Source organism: Myotis yumanensis, unplaced genomic scaffold, assembly GCF_028538775.1.
Source record: "Myotis yumanensis isolate MYYU_CA2020_CCGP unplaced genomic scaffold, mMyoYum1.0.hap1 SCAF_2, whole genome shotgun sequence".
Taxonomy (NCBI): domain Eukaryota; kingdom Metazoa; phylum Chordata; class Mammalia; order Chiroptera; family Vespertilionidae; genus Myotis; species Myotis yumanensis.
This window is the reverse complement of record NW_027223753.1, coordinates 21,118,340-21,133,165: the sequence shown is the minus strand read 5'-3', so window position 1 is coordinate 21,133,165 and position 14,826 is coordinate 21,118,340. Positions and strand designations below refer to the sequence as shown.

The 14,826-nt window shown below is 50.2% G+C and overlaps 1 protein-coding gene across 2 annotated transcripts in view; it reads right to left on the bottom strand.

The window, feature by feature from the left end:
* Positions 1 to 14,826, bottom strand: part of AZIN2 (antizyme inhibitor 2) — a 23,351-nt gene extending 8,525 nt beyond the window's left edge. The window contains exons 1-7 of one of the 2 annotated variants that reach the window (XM_070404673.1): positions 14,699 to 14,826; positions 14,479 to 14,599; positions 13,568 to 13,786; positions 11,621 to 11,794; positions 3,563 to 3,735; positions 2,476 to 2,610; positions 1,601 to 1,766 (exon numbers count right to left, since the gene is read on the bottom strand). In XM_070404673.1, the coding sequence (XP_070260774.1) occupies positions 1,601 to 1,766; positions 2,476 to 2,610; positions 3,563 to 3,735; positions 11,621 to 11,794; positions 13,568 to 13,672 (753 nt within the window). In that variant the 5' untranslated portion in view covers positions 13,673 to 13,786; positions 14,479 to 14,599; positions 14,699 to 14,826. The remainder of the gene's footprint in view (positions 1 to 1,600; positions 1,767 to 2,475; positions 2,611 to 3,562; positions 3,736 to 11,620; positions 11,795 to 13,567; positions 13,787 to 14,478; positions 14,600 to 14,698) is intronic. The other variant, XM_070404672.1, reaches the window with a different exon arrangement.

Below are 14,826 nucleotides of genomic sequence, written 5' to 3'. Positions count from 1 at the left end.
ACAGGCTGACGGTCTATCTACTGAGCCAAACCGGCTAGGGCCCAAGTCTATTTCTTGAAAACTTCTTTGATTTCAGAAAGAGGGACTTGGCAGCTGCTAAGGCCCCAGCTGGTAACCATGAACAGTTGGCCAAGAAGGTATGCGGGAGACAGAGCTGGGTAAGGCCCTTCACGTTTGTGTAAATCAGCCTTCTCAATGCCCCCACAGTGGGAAGAGGCACTCTTAAAGTAACACATGGTACTCAGATTCCAGAAGCCCTGGGTGGATTTTTCTTTCATAAATAACCAATTTGTTAAATGACACGATTTTTTTTTTTAACAGAAAATAGAGCCACAAAGAAGGATCAAAATCACCCCTAATTTCAGCATGGATGGATCTAGAGGGTATTATGCTAAGTGAAATAAGTCTGTCATAGAAAGGCAACTACCATATGGTTTCACTTATATGTGGAATCTAAAGAACAAAATAAAGGAACAAACAACATTGAACAGACTCATAGACACAGAGAACAGATTGATGGTTGCCAGAGGGGCAGGGAGCTGGGGACTGGGTAAAAAAGGTGAAGGTACTAAGAAGTACAGACTGATAGTTACAAAATAGTCACAGGGATGTAAAGTACAGCATAGGGAATATAGCCAATAATATTATAATAACTATGTATGGCGCCAGGCGGATATTAGAAATATTGGGGAGAACATTTTGTAAAGTATATTATTAACCACTATGCTGTCCACCTGAAACTAACACACAACAATATTGAATGTAAACTGTATTTAAAGTTCTTTTTTAAAAACACCTTTCCTAATTCTGTTATCCAGATTAACCTAATCATTAACTTTTTGGAGTAGCTCTAATTCTTTTTTTTTTATACAAACACTATTTTTTATGATAAACAAGATAGAATTATACACATATGTTTTTTATAACCTGTTTTACTCAATAGACTGTGAATGCAAATGTTTTCATCATAAGAATGTTTCATAATTTAACCAACCCCGAGTGTTAGGTGGACCAGGGAGGTCCCGTGGAATTCTGTGACATGCAAGGCTGCAATGTTCATCTGTGAGGCTAATTCTTTGTGTCTATAGCAGGTTATTTTCCTAGGCTCAGTCCTAGATGTGGATATTCCCCAATGAAGCTCTTACTGCTAAGGAGAAGCGACCCCTAGTGGTTGGAGTGGGGATTGAGCGACACATTTTTCTGGATTTCATCTCACAGATGGGAAGGTGGACAGGTTTGCTTTCCTTTTCCTGCCCTCTCAATTGATTTCTCATCAACCCAGACCTTCAGAAAGCTTTATGAATTATGAAAATATGGCCTGGTTAAGCCTAAAACAAGTGCATGGTCTGGAGTTAGGCAGAGCTGGTGTGAGGCCAGCTCTACCGTGGACTCAGGAAGTGACATAACTTCATAAGCCGCATTTGCTCAGCAGGAGCACAAGGTTAATAATAAGGTCCAGGTAAAGCACCAAGCACAGGACTCAACACATAGGATCAGCTCACAGTGGACTCCCTATCAACATTATAACACACACACACACACACACACACACACACACGCCGCACAGAGCCCAATGGGACACTTCTGACCCCAGGATTACCTCTTCGAATCTCACTTTGGCCCCCTCCACTCCAGGAAAGCCACCACCAAGGTCCAGGATGTGCATCCTGTGGCCCAGCTCGGCGCCCATTTCAAACACAATCCGGGCGTCAGCGATGAACTGAGCATAGGCCTCAGGGTCAGGACAGCAGCTGCCAACGTGAAAACTGGGGGAGGAGGAAAAGCCTTGGCTTACATGCAGGGCCCCAGGTGCCACAACCTCAGCCCCAGCCAGGAAAGGCACACTGGACATGTGCCCATTTGACAGAAGTGATGACTGAGGGCCTAAGAGGTTAAATGGGTGGCTGAGGGCCACGTGGCAAGTGAGGAGTGGGCAGGAAGCTTGGCACTTGGTGCCCCTGCCATCCCTCCATTCTGCCCCTAGGACTGAGCCTTCTGGGACAAGTCAGCCAGATCTGGGTGCCTCCTCCGTCAGTGGTGTGGCCTGCCTAGGCTTTAGCTTCCCCATCTGTTATGTGGGGATAAGACTCCACAAGGCTGTGAGGTAATGCACATATAACATTTAGCACAGGGCCTGGAATGTCCTAAGTACAGAATAAATGAAAGCTGTGTTGTTAAGTCATTGCAAGGGTGTGGCCTACAGGCTGGTACAACTCCTAGAAAGCCAGGTCCCTCCTGGGGCCTCCTAGGACAAGACCTGGGGAGTGTGAGGTTGGGGCAATAGGACATGCCAAACCCTCTTTACAAAGAGAGGAAACCCCCCCCCCCCCCCCCCCCGCCCCGCAAAAAAAGAATCCCAGGCCCAGGCACAGGCCCTCTTGGAGGACCTCGGGGAGGTCTCATACAGAATGAATTCCTGGGAAAGAGGCAGCGGGCCTGGTGTGGGAGGAGGTAGTGGGGCTTCCAGACACTCACCTCACACCCACCACCTCCACGTGGCTCTTCTTGGCGTTCTGAAGCAGGTGTCTGCAGGAATCCAGCAAAGCTCCAAACTTGAGGCTGAGGCAGCTCTGGGAGTGGGAGTCATCGGTGGCGATGCACAGCAGCAGCCTGAGGGGAGACAGCACCTCTGCCGGGTGGGCCCGCCTCCCCACCCCAACCACTTCTTCTCCGAGTCAAGGGGTGTGACCCCCTGCGGCTCAGAGCCCTCCAACCCCACAGGCCCCCGACCCCTTCCTCTCCCTGCACAGCCAGTGGGCCTCTGAGTCCCGTCCATTCCATTCCCTAAACATGCCTAGGCCCTTCCCTGCAGCCCCTGCCCTGGTCGCGACCGCTCTAGTTCTCCCCGGCAGTTCCACTTCCTCCGAATCAGCCACTACACCAGCCGGGCTTTTCCAGCTTCTCTTGGATGAGGGAAGCCATTCTGTTTTTCAGACACAGTCTTGCTGAGAACCCCGATGTCATGTATAACAGACAAAATGGAAGCTGCTGTGGGTGAACCAGAGTGGCCCACCCCCTGGCTCCCCTTCACCCCGAGGCCCCTCCATGGAATCCCGGGGTACATGTGACCATGTGAGGGCCTCAGCCTGAGAAAACCATCCAGTGCTGACCCCCGGCAAAGCCCAGGTCCCTGCCCCATGACCAGCATCGTTCACTGTCTCCCTCACCCCTCGCACATGGTATGTTCGCACTACATTTCTGCTTGTCCCTCAAACACCCCGTGCTATTTCTGACCTCCATGCATTTGCTTACACAGTTGGCTCTTATGCACTGTATGTGCCCTCCCCAAATTCGATTCACTACTCAAGGCCCAGCTGAAATGCCACCTCCTTCATGAACCTTCCCCAACCACCCCATCTCAGCCATGACTTCGACCTCCATCACACTATGGCTATAATCAGTTATCTCTGCCTTTGTCGGAGGCAGGCCCTGGCATCCTTGGGCCAGTCCAAGGGCGCCTGCCCCCACCCCCTGTGACCGTGGGTGGGGCCAGGGCAGGGTCCTTGCTCCAGCTCCACTCCTCCCACCCCTCCGCCTCCCATACGAGTGGCTCTCGGCTTACTTGGCACTGGGGTGGTTCTTCACCACCTTTGCCAGCTCCATCTCGTTGTCAAAGCTCAGCAGCTGGATCCCATACTTGGCAGCATAGTTGATCTGTGCAATTTGCTTACAGGGATTGGCAAAGATGATTTTACTGGCAGGGACGCCAATACGCTGGACCAACTCCATCTCTGCCTGTGAGGTCCCAAAGGTGGTAGTGAGAAGGCACCAGGGCCTGCTGGGCCCACAGAAGCCAAGGAAACATAGATGAGGGGCAAAATCCTAGCTATGCATGCAGAGATCCCTACGAAGTGGGCCTCGCTGTTCAACAGCAGATATTACAAACCGGGACTCCTGCTGGCTCCCCACGGTTTGACAGGCAGGGCTGCCAGGTATGGCTGCGCAGGTGATGCTCTGCACAGTCCGAGGGGTCCCATTCACAAACAACACATGGTAGATGTGTGCATTTATTACAGCTTCCAGGCAGTAAAGCCTCTCCTTCTAACAAAGACAGTACATTATTATAACAACTGAGTGTCTTAAGGAAGGGGCACATTGCCTAATTCACACAAAGGCATTATGTGGACTCAGTGGCCCTGGCAACAGACCTCTGACACACTTTCCTGGCAGGTTTAAATGCTCACAGAATGTTAGTTGATGTATAAGGAAGTTCATAGCATCTGGAGTCTTTGACACAGGCCTGCTGTGTGTATAGCCCCTCTCCCCTGGGCCTTTACAGAACACTGCTCCACCTGACGGTTGCATTAATGATACAATGATGATGACAATGACAGCAACCATGATCATTGAGCACCTACCACAAGCAGGTGCCCAATGAGATGCTTATTACATCAGGTTTCTACAAAGGGCCAGAGAGCAAATAGTTCGGGCTCCATCCACACCGTTTCTGTCACAGTTACCCCACTGCCATTGCAGCCACAGACAATGCATAAGTGAATGAGCAAGGCTGGGACCCAATACAACTTCACAAACCAGGTGGGCTGAACTGGGCCCACACCCAGATGGGTATTAGCTCCATTCAACAGAGAAGGAACCTGATGCTCAGAGAGGCCATGTAGCAAGTAAGTGGCAGAACCAACTTTCACACTCAGGTCTGAGACTCCATGATTAAGGGACGGAACTTGAGAGGAAGTCAGTTTGGAAACGTGGTAGGAGACAGAGGCCATTTTTAACCAGCCTGAGTTTGTAATAAGACTCTAGTTTTCATTTAGCACCTTTTCAGCACGAGGTGTTGATGTGCATCATCTCGAGTGATGCCTATAACTATCTAGGAAATACTCATTAGTCGCATTTTCCAGATGCCAGAGCGGTCCGCCTGCCTGTGGTGACACAGCCAGGACACAAAGGTCCGAGTCCTGGGCTGGACAGCTCGCTCCCCAAGACCCTGGGTCTGAGTGGCTACGAAGCTGCTTTATTCCCCACTTCACCACATGAGGTGAGAGGAAGAAGCAGTGCTAGCCCTTTGGGGACCTGAGGTTTAGCTTTGATTATAAATATTTAAATAATAACCATCATTGTCATCATGGAAATATGCAAATCAAAACCACAATGTGATAGCACCTCACACCTGTCAGAATGGCTATCATCAAAAAGAGACAACAAGCAAGGTGCGGAGAAAAAGGAACCCTCACACACTGCTGGTGGAATGTAAATTGGTGCCACCACGATGGAAAACAATATGGAGGTTTCTCAAAAATGAAGACCTGTGATCCAGCAATCCCACTTCTTGGTATTTATCTGAAGAAATAAAAAACACTCATTCAAAAAGATATATGCAGCCCTATCCAGCATGGCTCAATAGATAGAGCATTGGCCTGCAGACTAAAGGGTCCCGCGTTTATTCCAGTCAAGGGCACATGCCCGGGTTGTGGGCTCAATCCCCAGTAGGGGGCATGCAGGAGGCAGCCAATCAATGATTCTCTCTCATCATTGATGTTTCTATCTCTCTCTCCCTCTCCCTTTCTCTCTCTGAAATCAATAAAAATATATTTTAAAAAAGATATATGCACTCCATGTTCACTGTAGCATTATTTACAATAGCCAAGATGGAATATTCCATACATATACAATGGAATATTACTCAGCCATAAAAAAGAATGAAATCTTGCCATTTGCAACACAATCAATGGACTTAGAACGTATTATGCTAAGTAAAATAAGTCTGACAGAGAAAGGCAAACACCGTATATGATTTCACTTCTATGTGGAATCTAAAAAGCAATAAACAAGACAACAAAGAAACCCTCATAGATATAGAGAACAAACTATGGTTACCAGAGGGAAAGGGAAATGAGGGAAGGGCAAAAAAAAAAAATGTGAAGGGGAAAAATAGGTACAAATTTCCCGTTATAAAATACATAAGTCACCCTGGCCAGGTGGCTCAGTTTGTTGGAGCACCATCCCATTCACCGAAAGGTTTCGGGTTTGCTTCCTTGCCAGGATACATACCTAGGTTGCAGGTTCTATCCCCTATTGGGGCGCATACAGGAGGCAACCAACCGATGTTTCTCTCTTTTTCTCTCTCTCTCCCTTTCTTTCTCTAAAATCAATAAACATATCCTCAGGTGAGGATTTAAAAAATACGTAAGGCATGGGAATGTAACGCACAGCACAGAGAATACAATCAATAATATTGTAATAACTATGTAAGGTGACAGATGGTTACTAGACTTATCACGGTTATCACTGCGTAAGGTGTATAAAAGTCTAATCACTGTGTCATACACCTGAAACTAATATAAAATTGCATATGTCAACTATAATTTTAAAATAAATTTTTAAAAAGAAAAACATAACCATATGCCAGCCACTGCATCAAATATTTTATTTATATTCTTATTTAATCTGTATAATAATCTTATGAGATCGGAAACAGAGGTTAAGTCACTTGTCCAAAGTAACGCAGTTCGTAAGCGGCACAGCTGGAATTCTAACCCAGAACTGTCAGACTTGAGCAGCCAGCTCTTAACCACAGGACCATGGAGAATTCAACTCGATCCTGAACTGACAAGTGTTCCTGGAGCTCTAGGAGCTGCCAGGCTCGGTGCTGGGTGCTATGAAAAGAAGTGGTAAATAAGGCAGACGGGCCTCTGACCCTGTGTCCCTTCAGGCTGGAGGGGCGGACGGGTTGGAATGAAGGAACACTGAATTAGAGTGGAATTACAAATGGGTAAGAGCCGTGAGGAAAAAGTACAGGATACCGGAGAGAATGTGAATGGGGAGACCCGGGTGTAGGGGAGGACGGCCGTTCTGAGGGTCAGAAATTTAAGCTGAGACCCACAGGAGGCCTGCGCCAGGCCAAGATGGAAGGAAGGAGAGGAAGCTTCCGGAAGTAAAGGAAGTGCCTGTGTGGAGGCTCTGAGGCCAGAGGTGCTCAGCCTGATCCGGGAGGATGGGCAGTGGCCTGGGCAGGGTGCACACAGTGGGGACGATGAGGTTGGAGGGAGGTGGGCAGAGCCAATGGGGAAACCAAGGAGGCTGATGTGGACTCACATTTTGTCCTGTGAGTGATGGGAAACAGGTTGAAGGGTCTCAAGAAGGGAACTGACATGCTCAGATTTGCATTTTAAAGGCAAACTCTAAGTCTGGTTCCCCTGAAGGGCCTGAGGGGACGGAGGGGAGACCGGTCCCAATCACCCTGGCAGGGGAGCTGTGTTCCGGAAGCAGGGCTGGCAGGCTGGGGGGTGGGTTACACGTGGGGACGCAGGGTGAGGGTGTCTGAGGGGGACTCTATGCCCAGCAGACCAAGGGACCCCTCTCGGAGGAAGATTGTGAGTGCATTTGAACGCACTGGATTCCAGGCATCCCATGTCATTATCCAGCCAGCAGCTGGGGTAGATAGGTCTGGGAAGGAGATCAAAATGTGGGAGGTGGTGGCGTATTGGTGGCATCGGAAGCCATGGGAGGAGCTGGAATTCCCTACGCAGAGGGAGAGCTTACAAGAGAAGGGAGCCTGAGATGGAACCCAGAGGGACTCTCCCATTGAGAGAGCGGCCCGGCCTGTGTGGCCCAATGGTTGAGCATCGGCCTATGAAACAAGAGGTCACAGTTCGATTCCTGGTCAGAGCACATGCCCAGGTTTCGAGTTTGATCCCCAGTGGGGGGCATGCAGGAGGCAGCCAATCAATGATTCTCTCTCATCGTTGTTTCTTTCTCTCCCTCTCCCTTCCTCTCTGAAATCAGTAAAAATATTTTTTTTTTAAAGAAAGAAAGAGCAGTAGAAGATGAGGAAAAGCTGGCACCCAGGACCTGCAGAGAGGTGAGGATAATACAGAGATTATAATGCCATTCGTGTCCAAGCAAAGCCTGCCCACAACTCATGTCTGTATGAGAGGCCATGTCACTGTGGGAGGCACCCCGTGGGGTGGGGCAGGGGCAGAGCAGCATTCACTTTCATCTGATAGCCTCCCCAAGTCTTTACAAGCAGGAGCACCTGTTACTATTGAATATCTTTTGTCATTAAATGGGGAGTGGCTACTCAGTGGGCATCAGGTTTCAGTTTGGCGAGATGAGTAAGATCGAGAGGCCTGCCAACAACATTGTGCCTAGTCAACCACACTGGACCAAAAATGCATTAAGAGTATCCTAGGTCTCATGTTAAGTGTCCTTACCAAAAACAAACAAAAAGTCCCTGCATTGAATACTGTTGAGAGGCCAAATAATTAGAGGACCAAGGAGTGTCCCCAACAAGGTCTAAATGCATCAACATGGACCCATACTCAAAACCTGCTGAGTTGAAAGCTATTGCTGAACAGTACATACATGACCATCTTTTATATTTCATTGCAAAAATCACAAGATATTGTGTATATTTTCTATAGGTCACATTTAAATACTATATACCTACCAAACTCAAATTCATAATGGCCATTAACTCTGGAGACATAATGCTGATGTCCTATGTGTGCATGTGTGTGCATGTGCATGTGTGTGTGTGTGAATACATATGTTATTTGAATAATTCAAAATGAAGGTTTAAAATAAAGTGCTCACTGCATCCTGGGGACGTTGGCAAGAGGAGTTTCCCTGGAGTAGTGAGAGTGGATGCCGGAAGCAATGGCATAAGGAGTGGGTGCTAAGAAAAGTGACAAGCGCAGACACACAAGTGTAGACAACTCGTTTTGGACTTGAAGGAGGAGCAAGGGATGAGTGTGGGCAACGATGTGTCCAGGAGAGGCTTTTTAAGATGGAAGCATGAGGGAGACAGCAAGAGAGGACAAGGGCCCTAACTGGTTTGGCTCAGTGGATAGAGCATCAGCCTGCAGACTGAAAGGTCCCAGGTTCAATTCCAGTCAAGGGCATGTACCTTGGTTGCGGGCACATCCCCAGTAGGAGGTGTGCAGGAGGCAGCTGATTGATGTTTCTCTCTCATCAATGTTTCTAACTCTCTATCCCTCTCCCTTCCTCTCTGTAAAAAAATCAATAAAATATATTTTTTAAAAGAGAGAGAGAGGGCAAGGAATGGGGTCAGGAGAGATGACATAAGGTCTTTGGGAAGGTGGGTGGACCAGAGCCCCGTGCAAGGCGTGGCCTGTGCCCTTGACCCTGGAGCCCTTTGATGTGGATTTGTACTCCCAGCCCCAGCTCACCACCAAGCCTTCAGTCCATGTGCTGTGTGGCCACCAGCTGTGGCTAACCAGAAGAGGGCAGCCTTGGACTTCCATAGAAAGCTGGGCGCCCCACAGTCACCTCTCAGTAAAGTCACCCAAAGGACTGCGTGATTCCCCACCACCACCACCAGCAGGGGGTCTTGGCCTCTTCCGCCCTCCAGTTAGCATCTGTCACTAGCCTAGTCCCAGCTCAGCCACCCTCTCCCTAGGATCTTGGAAAATACAGCGGCTATAGAATCAGAGACCTCCTTGCTATACACAAGCAGCCACTGCCCAGTGAGTCACTCAATCTCTGTGCTTATACACTAAATGCTTCCTCACGGGACTGCAGTCAGAATCAGGATAATAATAATTGCCTCACGGGGTTGTTGCGAGAATAAAATGGGATCACATACAGAAAACACTTGGCAAAGCACCTGGCACAACAGGAGTGCTCAGCGAATGGCAGATGCTTTTAAAGTCCCCACTGACTTCAAGGTCTTTCTAAGCCCTAACTCCCCTGGGAGGCCAGCCCCTGAGGCTAGAGGGCCAAGGGCCCCAGCTTGGTTTTCAGAAGCAGAGGACTGTAGTCAGTGGGGTTCGGTCCTGTTCTTCACCCCTAGATCCAGGGGGCAGAAAAGATCCCCTTCCTCCTTGCCCGAAGCAGAGGCCCAGGTGTGTAGGGACAGTCCTGGCTCTGCCACGAGCAGGCTGTTAGCTGGTCCCCATGGCCTCCAGGGTAAAATGGCAACCCCTCTCCCTGGGCCCTCCCAGGGCTTTATGGACCACACGCACAACACTACGTGCGTAAAGCAAGAGCTCATGCAAGGGGGCTTTGCAGGTGACAAGAGGGAGAAACTCATCTGTCAATAACAACATTAACATCAGTCTCTGATGATAAAGATTCACCTGCTTGTTCTGACAGCCCCACCCTGGTTCTCACCTGTCTCCCCCTGGAACCCTACCAGCCCTGTCATCCGAGCCAGGGCTAGCTCTTCTCCTTTCTCCCCCAGGAACCCCTTCTAAACTCTCCTCACAACACCCAGGCATATTGCCGCCTTTAAGGGGCTTAAAATGGTTCATAAAAAGGGGTTCCCCTCAAAACAATCATTTCTGACTGTTACCAAAAATGACAGGAGTGACACTATCACAAACCAAAGCGCCTCAGGGCCTCTGCACTTGCTTCTGCCGAGAAAGCCCTTCTCCGAGTTACCCACCTGGCTTGATATTTTGCTTCCTCTAGGTCTGTACTCAAATGTCAGCAAAGCTTTCTCTGGCCAAACTATCTAAAAATGCTATATTCTCACCCAATATTTCCTACTTCCCTTTCCCGTTTTAATTTTCTCCATGGCATTTACCATCTAAAATACTATCGATTTTCATTGTTTAACTTATTTTAGAAAGCAAGCTCCATGAAAAAGGGCCTCTTGTTGTTGTTTCATTTGTTTTGTTCACTTGCTAAATCCCCACCTAGAATAGTAATTGGCGCTACAGTAGGTGCTCAATAAATGTCTGCTGAGTAAATAAATATATCCAAAGCTGTACTCCAAGGAAATTTTTTTTTAAAACATGTATTCTTTTATATATATATATATATATATATGTAATTGATTTTTTACAGAGAGGAAGGGAGAGGGATAGAGAGTTAGAAACATCGATGAGAGAGAGAAACATCGATCAGCTGCCTCCTGCACACCCCCTACTGGGGATGTGCCCACAACCAAGGTACATGCCCTTGACCGGAATCGAACCTGGGGCCTTTCAGTCCGCAGGCTGACGCTCAATCCACAGAGCCAAACCAGTTATGGCTCCAAGGAAATTTTATAGCTTGAAATTTCTCAAGAACAGAATGAAAATAGGTAAGCTAAGCCTTCAATTCAAAGACAGCAGAGTCTGCCTTACTCAACACTCTAAAGTCAGCCCTACCCAGCACAGTGACTAGCACATTGCAGGAGAGTTCAGTGAATACAGAATAATAGTAAATAAGCAAAGTAAATCCAAACTGAGCAAAAGAGAATTAAGACAACAGCATTAACAAAATTGAAAGGCAATAGAATTGGCAACAATAACAAAACTCTAAAAGGATTAAGAAAATGTAGTGACATATTATTAAGATTATAAAAGAAAAAAGAAAACCAATAACAGGATGTTTTTGTTTTGTTTTAATTAAAAGAATACCATAAAAGAATAACTCTATGCCAAGAAGTTTGAAAGACTCTATTTAAAAAGGCAACCCATCTACCCCAGGGATACACAAGGTTCTAATTTGGAACTTCAAGGCTGGCAAATTCCATGCTTGTTTTTCCCTCCCTTACCCCTTAACGCCCCTTCCAAGGGAGTGGCCCTTCCCAGAGGGCAAGGGGCCAACTGCAGGTCACTCCTGCCTCCCCGGGGCCCACCCACAGCGGCCCAGCCATGTGTGTGCTCAGTAGGCAGCGAGGGTCAGCGTGCTGGTGGGGGCAGGGGCTCACCTTGTTGGCACAGCTGAAGCCCAGCCCCAGCTCAGCCAGGACCTTCAGCACGCCCAGGCTGCTGTTGCACTTGACAGCGTAAAAGGGCCGGACTCTAGGCAGGCACTTCAGGAAGCAGAAGTGCCTCCTCACTACCGCGCCCAGGTCGGCCACGAAGAAGGCAGTGGCCTCACCCTGCACAACAAGATGGGTGAATGTGAGAGAGACACCCGCCCCCCCGCCCCAGCTCCCGCCTTGTACATGCCATCCCTGGTCTTCCCAAGTATCTGCCCCAAATGTGGCTGTGGCCACAAAGCTGCCTGCTCCAAGTTCTCTGGGGGGGGGCTCCCCAAGTCTACAGGACAGATGGCAAACGCCCCAGCCCCTCCCTCCCCGCCCTGCAGCGCCAACTCCAGCTGCAGACTGAATTACTTATTTTCCCACCTCCCAGCCTCTGTTCCCACCATGCCCTCCACATGGAATACCCTACCCCCACTGTGCCTGGCAAACACCTAATCTACCTTCGGTTTCACCTGGGACACTACCTCCCCCCAATCCAAAAAGGCAGCTCTGCTTTGAACGCTCCCACTGCATTTTGCACTTGCTTCCAAAGTATCACAACTGTGTATGCATCTGTCTTCCCCAGAAAAAAGATAAATTCCTTGGAGGCCAAAGCTGTGGCCCACAGCCCATTGCTTTTCACATACTGGTGCTTGCGGGAGTCCCACTGCCACTGCCACCCATGCCTGTGGTCAGCTGGTTACCACAGATTTGCTGAGGGCTGACTACGCATAAGGCGACGGGTGAGACCACATTGCTGAAACCTCCGCTGGGACTGTTTCCCTTTATGCAACACTTTTTTTTTTTAACTGATGCCCACTTGGTGTCAGACATTAGGCCAAAGGACAGAGACGACCAGGCAGGGCTCCAGCCCTGAAGGGATTAGGGTCTGGAAGAGAACACATCCCTTTGCAATTACAAGTGCATTCAATAAGTGCCAGATGGAAGTTTCTATGCAATGCAGTTGGGGCCATGGAGAAAGAATATACAAAATCTGCCTGGGCCATCAGGAAACGGTGACCCTGGTGAGTAATAAGGCATGAGTAGAAATAGGTAAGAGGCTAGGAGAAGAGTGTTCTAGGCACAGGGGTGATAATAGGGCACATGGCACCAGTGGGACACAGGGCAGAGTAGTTCAGCTCTGATGGAGCATGATATATACCATGGGAGAAGCCGGAAACGGAGCTGTGAAGGCAGAGGGGTTCTGACTTGATTCTATAGTCAACTGGGAACAGCCAAAGAATTCTGATTTTGAGCAAGACTATGGTAAATTGTGTGTGTGGGGGGGGGGGGGGGCGGGGGGTGAGGCAGGAAGAGGTTGGGGGCCTTTAGAGAGATGGAATCTGAACTACAGAGCTTGGAGATGCCTAGATGTGTGGGTGGGGGTGGGGGGGGTGGCAGTGGGAGAAAAAGGGCCTCCTAGGTTTCTGACCTTGATCTAGGGCAGTGATGGCGAACCTATGACATGCGTGTCAGAGGTGACACACGAACTCATTTTTTTGGTTGATTTTTCTTTGTTAAATGGCATTTAAATATGTAAAATAAATATCAATAATATAAGTCTTTGTTTTATTATGGTTGCAAATATCAAAAAATTTCTATATGTGACGTGGCACCAGAGTTAAGTTAGGGTTTTTCAAAATGCTGACACGCCGAGCTCAAAAGGTTCTCCATCACTGGTCTAGGGCCTGGGTAGATGATAGCGGTGCTGTCCTCAAGGCAGGAACAGGAGGGGCGGGTTTGGGAGGCAAGGACCAGGAACTGGGGACAAAATGGGTCTGGCTCTTGCAATTAGCAAGGAATGAATAGCAAGTGAAAGAAGAAGATGAGGCCCCAGGGGTCCTTTCAGAGGAGGCAGCTGGGCCTGCACCAGGGACCGGGGCTCCAGCCCCACCCGCACCCCCTCACCCTGGTGGCCTGAGAGGCCCCCATAGTGAGCTCCTCCAGCAGGTCTCGGGTGCTGAAGCCCTCCTCCACCATCACAAAGTCCGTTTCGCTCAGGTAGCCTGCCATGCCGAGGAGGAGGAGGAGAAGGAGGAGGAGGAGGAGGAGCCGATGGGCTGGATGGAGCCGCCGCCGCTGCCTCTGCCTCCGCCGCCGCTGCCGCCTTAGAAAGTATGCAACACACTGCGGGGAGAAGGAGGGTGCTGCCGGCCTGGGGTCGATGGGGAGCGGGGGGCGGGGGGCTGGCCTCCGCTGACCCCCTCACTTCCCCAAGCCACGGTGCCCAGTCCTGTCACACCCGCCACGCCCCTAGCACAAGCCTGGGGAGCTCGTGTTCACTGGGAAGGGTAGAGACAATCGCGAATCCTGGACGGGGACACGGCATTATAGGCTTAGATGTCAGTGCCTCTCCGAGCCTCAGTGTCCCCATCCATAAAATGGATGCATTGTTTTGGAGATTCTTCCCAGTTTTAGTTTAAAAAGGGAAGAAAGAGAGTAAGGGAGCAGGAAAGCGGAGCGTCTCGGGAGGCCGTTTCCCGCTGCCCCAGCCCTGACCACGCCCACCTAAGGAGGCTGCAGAGGCCGCGCCGAGCCCAGCACCCGAGCTGAAGTTCGAGCCCGCTCTCCGCTGCGTGACCTTGGGGACGCCCCATCCCCTCTCAGAGCCTCAGCTTCTACATTTTTAAAGGGGGGCGGCTGGCCTTGGAGTGCTAGGATTCTAAGCGTGCATGGGGGCGCCTTGCGGGCTCCAGGGGCGAGGACCCAAGGCTGAGGGTCCTTCCCGGGGAGCCCTCCCGAGTGCAGGGCCGAGGTCCCGCCCCCGACCCCCATACACACACACACACACACACACACACACACACACACACCCTTACCACGCCCCGTCCTCCTTCGCAGGGGCCAGAGCCAGGCGCACTGCTAGGGGGGGTCGCCGGTGACCTCGAAACTTGTGCAACACCCCGAGGAGGAGTGGCAGTTGCGGAGCCGAGGCCCCTGCTGAAAGGAGGCAAGAGGGGCCAGGGGCACGTCAGCACTGGAGACCGGAGCCGAGGGCGCCCGCCCCCTGAGGCTCCCCGCGCCACTCCCCGCACTCGCCTTAAAACGCATTTACACGGCTTCGGCCCATAGATCTCCCCAGCGAGTGAATCGGGTCCTCCGCGCCTCCGCGCCTCCGCTCGCTCGCTCCCCCCCGGATCCGGCCCCGCGGCCTGCGCCCCGCCCGC